The 13,100-nt window shown below is 35.1% G+C and overlaps 2 protein-coding genes across 3 annotated transcripts; one reads left to right on the top strand and one right to left on the bottom strand.

The window, feature by feature from the left end:
• Positions 1–5,182: 5,182 nt before the first annotated feature.
• On the bottom strand, positions 5,183–7,081 carry AOS (allene oxide synthase). The gene has a single exon (XM_088207424.1). The coding sequence runs from the start codon at positions 6,935–6,937 to the stop codon at positions 5,375–5,377; it is 1,563 nt and encodes a 520-aa protein (XP_088063550.1). The 5' UTR covers positions 6,938–7,081; the 3' UTR covers positions 5,183–5,374.
• Positions 7,082–9,091: 2,010 nt separating this feature from the next.
• Positions 9,092–12,294, top strand: LOC110813557 (tRNA-processing ribonuclease BN). 2 transcript variants are annotated; one of them, XM_022040750.2, is made up of 6 exons: positions 9,092–9,110; positions 9,477–9,611; positions 9,693–9,750; positions 9,869–10,246; positions 11,197–11,537; positions 11,647–12,294. In XM_022040750.2, exons 2-6 carry the CDS (start codon positions 9,528–9,530, stop codon positions 11,863–11,865), a joined length of 1,080 nt encoding a protein of 359 aa, XP_021896442.1. In that variant the 5' UTR covers positions 9,092–9,110; positions 9,477–9,527; the 3' UTR covers positions 11,866–12,294. The 2 variants fall into 2 exon arrangements, with proteins under 2 accessions (XP_021896442.1, XP_021896443.1); XM_022040751.2 differs by lacking the exon at positions 9,092–9,110 and having other exon boundaries at positions 9,425–9,593.
• The last annotated feature ends 806 nt before the right edge of the window (positions 12,295–13,100 follow it).

Raw genomic sequence — 13,100 nt, forward strand, 5'->3', positions numbered from 1 at the left:
ATGCGACCCACCAGATTTCATCTAAAGGGCCTATGGCGGGGTCTCCATTAAGACTCGACATGGGATCCAAAGTTGGTGGGTTGTATTTCTTTCATTAAATTTATTATTTATATTTGATGCGATGCATTTGATCCATTAAATTAAATCGAGAGGCCCATTTGTGGGTCCTCATTATGATGCATCCCAAATTTTGTTCTTACATACATATGCATGCATTTTCTTTATGGCCATATATATACACATACATGTGTGTGGATACGTATATAATACCATTTTGTTTTGTCAATAAAATTTTGGTTATCCTTTTTTTTTTTTGGAAAACATTGCTTTTATTTAGAGTTTGTTTCGATGATGGTTCAATAAAAACGGTATGATTTTTTCATCTTTTCTTTGTTTATTTGTATTTCCAAATACATGATACGTTTTTTTACTGATTGAGTTATGATCCTCAATACCATGATTTTTTCATTTTTTCAAATAATTGATTCGGTAGTTTTATGATGATTCGATTATTTTTTCTAATTATACCCTTAAGATTTTTTCTTATTTACTAAATTACTTTTCATTTTATCATTCTTCTTCTTTACTTCTCTAGGGTTTATTATTATTCTTCTTCTAAACCCGACACTGAAGAGGTGCATCGCAAACAACCTTTATCTCTGGCTTCTCTTGTTTGATCAAGTAGCAGATATTGATTTCTCTCTTCATTTCTCTGACTTTTCTTGTTCGACCAGATATATCTGTACAATTGATTGTCAATTTAAACTTAAAGCAAACATAATTGAAATAGATGTAGATAAATTTCTTATTTTTCCTCAAAGACTTTCCTCACCAAAATCATTCTCAGGTCTATCTGATACTCAATCCAATACTTATCCATTTCCCCAACTTGGTACCATTTGTATCATGAAAATTTTATAACAATAACTCCTTGCTTCCACTCCAACATACACAAATTCCTTCTCTCTCTCTCTGTCCGGCATTTTCCTGCATGCAAACATTTCCCACTTATTCATTTTTTTTTTATATATACATAAATTTATATATTTATTTTATATATAAACACGTATTTATGTATTCAATTAAATTTATATCTTTACATTTTTAATTATATATATGTATATAATTTATTTAATTATATCAATTTTATTGTCTCTATATATATTTATATATGTGTTTATATATTTAATTATATATATATTTTTTGTAACGACCCTAGAATATCGAGAGAAAATAAATTATAAATTATAAATTAAGCGCAGAAATAAAATGAATTATTAATATTTACATTCCTTACACAATAACTTAAAGTATCGAATAGTGTTACTGGAATTACTCTTTTGAAATGAACACAAAAAAAATGAGAAAATAAACGAAAAATAAATAAAACTAGCATTTTACTCGCAACTCTCTTGTGGATCGGAGTCTTGATCCTGATTCTCTTAATCTGAAATGGTTAAATAAGAAATGAGCTACACTACTCCAGTAAGAATATTACGCTACTCACCGACATATAAATAAATATTGGTAGAAAATCAAAACAACTAATGGAGTACTTAATTAAACAAATTCATTTATTATAAACAAAATCTTTTGTAATCTACTTAGCATAGTGAGATTTACAAAATAACCTATATAAACAATAAGATAGCACTTATCATGATTTCATATGCAATTGGCAACATGAACACATTATAAATCAAACAACAACTATCATTTTCTATTAGCCTGCTGGTATCCATGGGGGTTCATATGGATGTCTCAACTACGCGTGAATAATTTCTTTTAATATTATAAATTAACGGGCCGTTCCCATATCTCGTCCAGTACGAGCGCTAAATTACTAAACTTAAATATCCCGTCCGGTATTAGCACTAAATTACCAAGTCTCAATACCCGTCTGGTATGAGACAACGTTTACAGTAGAATTTCCCATTGAACCCGGTCCGTCCACCATCTTCCAGGATATCTAGTAAAACTGTCGTTTCATCCATTCATTTAATCACACAATTTTTCGTTTTTCTTTGGTCTCCATTTTCCAATTCAATGGTAATCACATAAATCAAACAATACATGTATTCAAAACTACAAAATCGATCAATAAAATACTATCATGCAATTAACTGTAGAATAATTCAACAGAATCAACAATAGATGATTTTCGGTTCTGCCTCCATTAGTAACTCGTAATTAATTATGAATTTTTTTAATTACATAAAATACCGTATTATTATTTATTTAGACTTCAATTCTATAACAAAGAATATGGTGAGAGATTCTTACACAATTTGATGCCCGAAAAGCTAAGCTATTGATTGCGCTTACTGGCGGTCTCTGGATTCCATGAATTTTTTTTCAGGGATTAAAACGCGCTATAAGTACCTACCAATGTCTCAAAAATCCAAAATCAGTCTCAGGACCTATTTTTGACCAATTTTAGAATTTTGGCACGGCGGCTCCGCCGTGCTCCAGCAACGGCGGTGGTCCGCCTTGGGTCAGCTATTTTCGGCTGTTTTCAGCCGAATTCGATCGATTTTGCATCAATCCCTACGGAAAAATATGTTAAGCAGCATTGGTTGGCCGAAAAAATACAAAAAAATCGAAACTCACCGGCGGCGGAGCTATCCGGTGCAGCAGCTCTTCTGGCTCACGTTGCGGTTGGGTGTTTTACTTTGGTCAACCTATAGAGAAGGAAACGATAATAACAATGGTAGAAAAATTACGCAGAACGGGAATCGAAAAGGGTCTCATCGGAGGTGATTTTTTAAATTTCATGTGGCGACGCCGCCAGCCCGGCTTTGCCCGCAATTTTTGGCCAATTGGCCGGTTCTTTCACTCCAATTTGGCCATAGGGATGTTTAAAATTGGATTTCGAGTAAATTTTTTTTTTTTTTTTACCTCTTTTGGCGGTCTCCAGCATGGCGGCGAGTGGCAGCGGCTCTCCTTCCCGGCGGCAGGGTCTTCTTATCCGGCGAGGGTGTCTGGCAGCTAAGGTTAGGGTTTGGTATAAAGTGGGTTATTTATATCGGTCCCTATTTAATCTGAATTGTCCATCGTATTTGATCTAAACCGTCCGATCGCGATTAAATAGGGAGTGAATCTGAATCGTCTATCATGATCTAATCTGAACCATCCGATCGTATTTAAATAAGAAACAGATATGGACTGTTGATTGCGTTTAAATCTGGTCGTCCGATCGCGTTTGGGGAGGAAACGCATCTAGGTCGTCTGTACGCGCGAGAACAAATCTGGATTGTTCAATTGCGGGCACGCGGATCGCCCACATGGCCTCCTGCGTGGCACCGCATCAGCGTTCGTTGCCACGCTGCGCGTTCTGGTTCGTCGAAGTTGCTGACCGGGCATCCTACGTGGCACAAATTTTCTAAATTATATTTTGACTCTCGTTTTCTAATTTTTCTTTCAAAAATGCTCTTAGAACCCAAATTTTCACTTATTTTCTCCAAAATCGTTTTCAATTTCATCCTCCATCAAATTTCTTTCATTTTCACACTAAATTAAAATTAAAAAATTAAAAAATTACAATTATAAATTAATTTAATTTACATTAAATTAAATTTGGGCATTGTATTTTTTATATAAATATGTATTTATATATTCAATTAAATTTATGTACTTATATTTTTAATTATTTATATGTATACGTAAATTTATATATTTATATATGTATTTATATATTTAATTATATATAAATACATGTTTATAATATTTTAATTATAAATATATATATATGTAATATTTTAATTATATATATGTATATAATATATTTACTTGTATATATATAAATATATCTTTAATTATATATATATTTAATTAGATATATTTATATATCTCTATATTTAACATTACATATTTTTTGATTCTTTTCTCTTTTTTTTTCATTTATTATTATATACAATAAAGCAGTGGTAAAATAAACAGTTTGCTCAAGTATAAAATTATGTCATACTGTCAATTCAAAAAAAAATAACTGACACTACTAGACATTAATAGACATCAAGGACTTCAATAAAGATCAAGCTATTAGTCTCATGTTATCTCCTAGCATTCTAAATAATCAACCACTCAACAACAGAATGGGATCCATAAATGTTTAGTAGGAATTTTAACGAGGAGGCATGATAAAAGAGAATGAAGATCAAGCTATTAGTCTCCTAAATGACAAACAAATAGATTTGGGTTTCTGTTTCTAGTGACATATAGTTGTAAATTAGGATATATAATCCTTAATTATCTTCTTCGTTTGACATATCCATAAGCTCAATCAAATGTTTTGAGGGAGCTACAGAAAATAAAAATTTTAAAAAGACACAAAATGTATCATTGATGTATACTAACCAAAAGACTTTATTATATTTTAGAAGACACTACTAATAGTAAAAATAATTATCTTCTATGCATACATGAAAAAGAGAGATACAATCACTTATTTATTAAATTTCATACGATTATATCATTATGGTTGTCTTTTGAATTAAAACTTAGAGTAATAACATGAGAATAGAGCATTTATAGGATCTTTTAAAAATAACTTTAACCATGCAGGATGAAGATAATGCTTACAAAGAATAGTAGCAAGAAATACTTCTTGATTGATCTAGCTCGAAAACGGATGAATGCAATCAAATATGTCAAGATTACTTAAAAATCGTGACAACTAGTCTTATTTGTCGGTAAACTTCAATCTTCTTTTCGATTTGCAAAAAACAATATGATAAGACAGAGAGATAATCATAAAAAAAATTCGAATTATAATTCGTGATATTAACTTAATAAGATTCCATTATAATACAACTTTGTACCAAGATAAAGTGATAGTATCATATATTTGGAGCATTGATCGAGGAAAACAAGCAAAGACAGAACAAGTAATTACCTCCAATTCACTAGTTGTTGAATACGAAGCACTCCTACTTTGTCTACAAAAAAAAGCCTCCGAAAAGGGACTAGAGAACATTGTTATATTCCCAACTCAGGCTGTAAAGAAGCTTAACTGGTGCATTAAAAAAATATGCAAGAAAGTTAAGAGTTTCCAAAAAGCATTTCACAGTTGGTAAAACAATCAATTGGACCCTTAAAAGCTAGCTAACAAGGAGGAATCCCATAAATTAGCAAAATGTGCTTGCAGTTTCGAATATCTTGCACACCCAAATTAATTTTGTACTTCAGCTAAATGAATTACCTTTATTTAACAAAAAAAAGAAGAAGACAAAAGTCGATAAAGTGGATCTTGGACCACAACTAAATCATGGCGACGGCCACTTTGATGTCTCAAAAGCTATTCACCAACCACAATTCATTCACTAATATTTTCTAACATTAGATACCTGCAAGTTTCCTACTTTACCCTTCTGCCTCAAAAGCTAGCCCTCTTTAATGACTTTATTGTCACAGTTGATCCCAGCGGCGCCGTCGCCACGTCGATCTCAAACGAGTCGTATCGGAGAAACAGTTCGATTACAAAAAGCCTTGCCGCCAGCACCACGAAATCCTTCCCTGCGCACTGCTTATTGCCGACAGTCGGTGTCTCCGTCTCGGGACCATTAGACCACAGCACGTGCTTCAGCAGCTTCTCACCCTCACCCACGAACCGATCAGCCGTGAATTCCTCGGCTTTCTGGAAAATCTTGGGGTCCTTTGTCGCGAAAGGCTGGAAACCGAAGAGCATTTCCCCAGCTTTCACCTCGAATGCAGCGTCGTGGCTCTCGATCACCATGTCCCGTTTCGCTCTTCCGTATTGCGCCGGCACCGGTGGATCGATTCTGAACACTTCGTACACAGTGGACTTCAGCAGTTGCATCTGCTCCATCCCGGCCATTGTTACTTTTCCCCCGTTTGATCTGATGATCGTCCTAATCTCTTGTGCTAACTTGGTGTGGAGGTCTATCCCTCCTCGTCCGATCCACTTCATTATGTTTGGAAAAAAAATCTTGAAGCCACCGAAGGTATTAAAGCACGTGGCAAAGAGGATGTTGTGACACGCCTCCTCCCGTGAGATCCCCATTTTCTCGGCTTCGTCGAGCACGAATCCTGCTGACTCGTAAAAGTAATCGTATAGCCTCTGGTAATTGCTTTTGACGAGAGATGGTGGGAGACGGAAAGTGCGGAAAAGGGGTTCTTCTAGACACCCCGGGAGGCCGAGAGTGAGCAGAGGAGCGAGCTGCGCTAGCACCCATGTACTGATCAGCTTTGGCCCATCGCTTCCGAGTTTTGTATCAAGTGGATTCTTACCGTACATCGCGCGACCCAAGAAGTTGAAAGCGGCTTCCTCGTTGGGTTTGTTGAACTCCACTTTTCCTTTGGAACTCAGTTCCTTCTCCAGACTCTCGAATAACTCTGTGTAGGTGGAGTGGAACTCGGGCATCACCCGGTCTCGACATGACTTGAGGAGGAAGAAGATGAGTTGCTTGAGCTTGGCGTGACTGGGCTCTGAAGGGTCAAGATACGAGAGGGTTCTGTATCCGCCGGTGAGCTCAGTGGAGGGCATGAAGGTGCCTGTGAACAGATCTTTCTTCTCGACTTTGTTTACGTCGAAGAGGACTGGAAAGCTCTTTCCATCGAGCAACACGATGACTCTTGGATCTTGTGCGATGAAGGGACCGGGTGGCATATTGGCTCTGTACACTGTGGACTCGTACTTCTGAGCTCTCGACTTGAAATACTCATCTTTACCTTGGTTGTAAAAATAGTCGAATCGATCTCTGATGGGACCGAAAAAGGGGAGACCACAATCTCCGGGGATCTTACGGATCGGAAGCTTTTTTGTTTCGTGTCCAGACTCGACCACCGCGGCCGGAGTCTCGGATACGGAGGCTCGGATACGAGTGATAAGCCGAGTGGTCGAAAGGTTTGGTGATGAATACAATTTTGTGTTGGGTGAATGGAATTGTAATTGCAGAGAAGGAAAAGTAGAAGCCATCTTTTGGGGTCTGATTCGAACAATTAATGGGGGATTTAGACTGCGTATCGCCCTTGTTCTGAAGCATTTCAAGGCAAGTGGGTCTGACTTTATAGTGCTAAACCTGGTCAGCGCAAACTTATGGACGGTAGCCGCTAGTAAAGAAAACGTGAATTTGTAGAATTCGGTCTTGTTTTCTTTTTCCCATTGTTTATATATATATATAAATTAATGTTGTTGTTATAATTGTTTTTTTTCGTGCACGTGTAAATTATTTAATTTTAATTTATAAAAAATTTACATCTACTTTACTAATAAAATTAATACTAATTAATTCCGCAGTTTTTATTTTCTGTAGTTAGGTAATAAAATTTGTAATATAATATATGTATTCTTTCATTAATTTTGATTTAATTTTTACCATAAGATAATTTTACTTTCTTACTTGGTACGTGCTGACAGATTAATGTTAATGTTTAACAAATTATAATTTTTTTAATACAAATTCTAAATTTACGATAAGATCTTTAACAGTCAAATATTATTAAGTTTTATACAGCCGCAAAACTGACGAAGTTACAACAGTATAACATTTTTGCACATTTATGCTCCCCCCCCCCCCCCCCCCCCCCCCCCCGAATCACTTAAAAAACATTTAGTCAAAAATGTTGACCTTGAAGTCAAAGTAGAATTTGCAGAAGAAGAAAAGTAAACAAAAAATGGTCTTGCTTTTTTTTTTTTTTTTTTTTTTTTGGTTCTGGGAAACGTGGGTATCATTTTTAGACGTGTGAATTGTTTGTTTTTTGAATAATTTTTCACCTGTGGTCGGTTCAAGAAATTGATTGACATTAAAACCTGGTGGCATCAATAGTTCCTTTTTATTCTTAAACAACAATAACAAAGAAACAATATGTATATGTATACACACACACACACGTGAAAAGTTCCTTAATTACATTACTAGCTATACGTTACAATCATAAACCAAAAATTCAGAATCGTGGTAACCTTGTTCTCCTTTGGAGTTCAGCACTCTCATATAAAACCTTACTATACAACAAAGCAAGCACAATATTAAACTAACTAGTCTCCGAGAGTACAACCACAAGCTCTTGCAAAAACCCGGCCAAAATTATACTTATTTATCAACCTTAAAAAAGACTCAACGAATTAGAAGCAGTATAAAGTTGATAAGAAAGAAATGTATCTATCATCAATCATATCTTTGTCTAATGTATAAGTTACATTCGAAATAAAGAAAATGACAACTTAATAAGATAACTTGTGAGGACATAGTTATTACTCTCACTAAAGATCATCGAAAAAACGAGTAGAATTAGAGGGTGGCTTGTAAACTTTTATCGCCTAAACTTATATCAATAAAAATTATTGAATAGATGGTCACCAGTATGAAGATCAATTCCTACAAGTGAAGTTGTAATTTTATCTCAAAATACTTTTCTATTCATTTTTTAACAACCTATACAAAGATATTATCCTAATTAAGAGATTGATCTTACTTTTGGCGCACTTTAGATAAGAATTCATGGATTGCCCTTTAATATATTCAATCAATAGAATACAAAACAAATTGTTAAAAGAATTAGAGAAGTTTTAGGAGTCAACATCACAATAGAACTTAATTAATGAGTGGACTCTATATAAGTTAAAATAAAAATAGATTTAACTAAACCATTATATTTAAGGATTATGCTAATAAAGGCTAATCAAGATGAACACTGGATAATATTTCAATATAAAAAAGTGATTAACTTCTGTTATTTTTGTAATCTCATGAGCCATAATAATAAGTAATTCCTACCAGACAAACTCCCATAATTATTACGAAAAAGAATTATTTCTTTAATCAGATGAAATGATCACAAATAATTATCTTATTTTAAAGGAAAAAAAAAATGAGTACATTACTTATGATGCGATCGGACATGATAAATTTTTTAAAGTGGTTATGTGATTTAATCATGAAAACCTTTCATAAAATGTGCAAATCAAGCAAACACCTTCAATTAATCCTTTAGTTACAGAAATGAAAACCCTAAAATCGTAGCTAGTTAAATGGTATACGGGGAGACGAACTATGAGAGATTTCAATTTGTGGTGATTCCAAAATGCGATGGAAGCTATAAGCAACCACAACAATTTAATGTCCTAGTGTATCAAACCATGATATGAGGTATGCATGCGATTACCAAAGGAAAGAAGATTTGCTGGACATGAATCCCCAGAGAAATGAACAAGCAAACACATGAGGTGGCTTGTTGGCCTGCAGATTGCCAAACTTGGGGATTTATGAAAACGAGGGAGGGATAACTGTAGAGGAAAGATTGAACAAACTTTTTGGACAGCTTTCTCTATTTTGTATTAATGATTTTAAGTTTTACTCAGTTTTCATTATATATAATATACCAATTTTCAAAATTAAAGTAAATATATATATATCTTTTATTTTTTAAGGTAAATAATATAAACATGTTTTTCATATTTGAAAACAGTTTATCAGAAAATAAATTTTATTTTCCTCTTTGTATGGTTGTATCAGATTTCCGGGTTAAATTTGAAGCGAGGTGGGTTCTAAAACCCTAAACCCCAAATGGGAACGCTACCCGTTTGTCTGGGGCTCCCTGCTCCAAAGTTTAGGTTATCTAATCGCAATTTGGTCTGTCACTTACTTCAGGTCTCAATCAGTTCATGTATATTTTGATTCTTTGAATCTCAATCATTTCTCACCTTTGTCTTTGTAATTTTAAAATTTCAGGTTTCCGCGCACTACGTCTTTAGAGACGAAGCATATGGACATAGAAGTGCGTCAAAGTGTAGGTTCTTTTTCCCTCTTGGTTCCCTTTTTGATTTTTGGGAGTTTCCAACGTTTAGTGTGCAATCTTTAGCTGAGAAAATGAATGGTTTCTTAACTTTTGCACATCGTTTATTCAGTGTGTTTGATTTCTCCTGGTTTGAAGAGAAAAGCAAAGGGGTCATTATTGCATAGCTTAAACCGAGGAGCTATAGCATGTGTATCGAATTCTAACTCAGAGACCAGCTTGGAGCTTTCAGAGAGAGAAAATCCCGTTACATATCTTTGTAGGTTTAATGGGGTAGAGCCATTTCGCGGGAAATCCGGTTCTGTTTCGTTTTATGGGTTGACTCATCAACTGGTGGAAGAAGGGAAGTTGGTTTCAGCTCCATTTCAGGAAGATAAGGGTTCATTGTTATGGGTTTTGGCACCTGTTGCTTTGATATCTTCTTTGGTTTTTCCACAGTTCTTTCTTGGAAGTGCAATTGAAGCTTGGCTCAAGGAAGAGACTCTTGTAGGTATTTTCTGCTTGATTGACCTGCTGCGTATTAGATTTTCCGTTGTCTAGCTTTGGAGTTATGCTTTCGGATTCAGATTTGATGAAATGATGTCGGATAACTTGGTTTATTATTCTTTTTCCTTGCAAATTTCCAGTTTGTCTAACCACCTTTTTGGTTCTTTTCATCCATTGTCGCTCATAGGCTATTGCTTGTAATAATTAAAAGTTTGTTTATGATGAGTGCTGAAATAATAGGTTCTTTTTTTTTTACCCGTTCCAATTTTTTTCCCATCTGATAAAGCACAAATCAGCTTTTATAACTGGCCTTTGAGTAAAAAAATAGCACAAGTTGGTGGTGGAAACATGACAGTGGAATAAAGGTAAGGTTCGAAATAAGTATTTAAGATGGGTAGGTCATAAGATAAACATCTGGTTAGCAATGTAACAAGGATGAACTGGTAAGTTAATGGATTTGTCATCATGAATGCTCATATGGGAAATATGGTAGAACTAAAATATTTTCGTACATTTGTTGGTTGTTTTGGGGATTTTTTGACAGTCCCTTTGTTCAGTTCCCTTCCAATCATCCATCATTGACTGTGAGAGTTCTAGATACTAAGTGAAATACTAAACTCTTCATTAGGGTTCTTGATGATTGTTTAACCACTGGCAACTATCATCAGTTATCTTTTTATGGTACTGGAACCTGTCAAGTGTCTGGGGAAAACAAACATAGTCTTGTGAACTGTATAGATACATTTCAGTTTAGATTAACTGCTGGAACCGAGCATAAAATTTATAGATAATCTACCTTTCTTTCTCAATGAACTTGTTTGTTTATGTTTAGGTAGTTATTCGAGACATTCTTTTATATTTATCTTGTCTGAAGACTTTGTTATTGATGTCATGCATGTGGATCTGTTAATTAAAAGGTTCAGATGATAATTTTCATTGGCTCATGTCATGCAGAAATGGTGGCTTCATTGTGCTTTGAGGCAATGTTTTATATTGGCCTAGGGGCATTTCTTTCTGTTACTGACAGTGTTCAGAGGCCATATTTACAATTCAGTCCAAAGAGATGGGGCCTCATAACAGGGCTCAGAGGGTACTTGACATCTTCTTTCTTCACCACGGGTTTCAAGGTCATTGCTCCTCTGTTTGCTGTCTATGTGACTTGGCCGGTGCTTGGCTTGCAAGCGTTGGTTGCAGTGGCTCCTTTTCTAGTTGGCTGTGCAGCTCAACTTGCATTTGAGGCTCACCTCAACAAGCGCGGATCGTCTTGTTGGCCTATAGTTCCTATTATTTTTGAGGTAGTTGATGTTCAGCTTAGATTCATTATTTTTGGAAACGAAAACCAGTTTCAGTTGAGATTCGTGTTTGTGGAAACAAATGTTTTACGGCTTTCTTTCTATTTGACAGGTATATAGACTATATCAATTGACAAGAGCTGCACAGTTTATGCAGAGGTTGATGTTTTTGATGAAAGATTCTCTGATATCTCCAGAAGTAGCAGAGAGAGGTAGTGCGCTTGTTGCTATGGTCGTGACCTTCCAAGTCCTCTCTGTAGTTTGCCTCTGGTCATTGATGACATTTCTTATGAGGCTCTTTCCTTCAAGACCTGTTGCTGAGAACTATTGATTTTTATATGTGGTGCTGTCTATAATTTTTTCCCGATGGCTCTTTCGTCCACAAAGAATCTCTAAACCATTAAGTTTAGGTATTATGTGATATTTTAGCTTCTACGAGATCGTGTGGGCTTGCTGCAAGTTAAAACAAGAGGGTAGTGTAAGGAGCGTTTTCCTGCCAGAGCTTGGCATGTATTGGACAATTTTGATCGGTGGGAGTTATTGATGAAGGAATTATTTGTCTCGGGTTAAAGTAGTTGCCATTCAAATTCTACTAGCCTTTTTTTCATTAAAAATAATGCTACTAGCCTTCTTCTTTGGGATGATAAATGCCAATGAAAAAAATCCTATGAACTAACAATCCACCATTTGGTTGGTTTTGTTAAGTTGTAGTCGTTGCTATACAGGTTATAAAATGGTATTGGTGATACTTAATACTTTAGACGAGGCCCTTTTGTGTATTTAGCATCTTTTAAATAATTAGACTTCATTGTGTGTATTTGATAACATTGCGTATCTTCGAGGAAACTCATAGAATAAAGCACTCATCTCTAAGTATGACAAACAAGGTTACTGGTTCTTGAGAACTTTGTGTTAATCACATACAAGTAAGCTTTCACAAAAAATTTCTACAGGAACAGTTGTCTTCTGTAAATGGTGAAACACCTCTTGTCATCTTTTCCAATAAATCTCCCATTTTCAATGTTGGTGTAAAATTTCCAACCTCTTGTTATCTGTAGGTTACTGATTATTCTTTATACAGTCCCAATGGTCCATAAGTGATGGTTAATCTTTCTCTACAGCTTCTCTATGGCTTCTCTGTCAGTTTAATGAGGCTTCTTTGTCAATCTAATGAAGCCTATGCCTTTTGCTTAATCCCAGATTCTTGTAGGCCTTGCTTCTCTCCCGATTTTCTCTCCTTTGATTCACATAGGCCGCCCTTCACAGTAGTGCTGGTTGCAAAACTCTTTAAGGTAATTTGAGAACTTTCCTCACCCTCCAGGGTAACATGTAATGGGAGGAATGTTCATCTCCCACTTCTCAAAACACAGAAGAAGCTTCTCAAAAGTCAAGGAAATATGCAAATACTCGTGGAGTTTTTGTTGAAGATTATACTCGTGGAGTTGCTTCATAGAATTCACCAAAATTTGAATCTGTCTACTAACTCTAAACCTAAGCTCCATAATCACAACATCTCACAATTCATAGCCTCCATTGATCATAACCAATGACATGCCTGTCAATATA

Source organism: Carica papaya, chromosome 1 (assembly GCF_054855325.1).
Source record: "Carica papaya isolate Zhongbai chromosome 1, ASM5485532v1, whole genome shotgun sequence".
NCBI lineage: Eukaryota > Viridiplantae > Streptophyta > Magnoliopsida > Brassicales > Caricaceae > Carica > Carica papaya.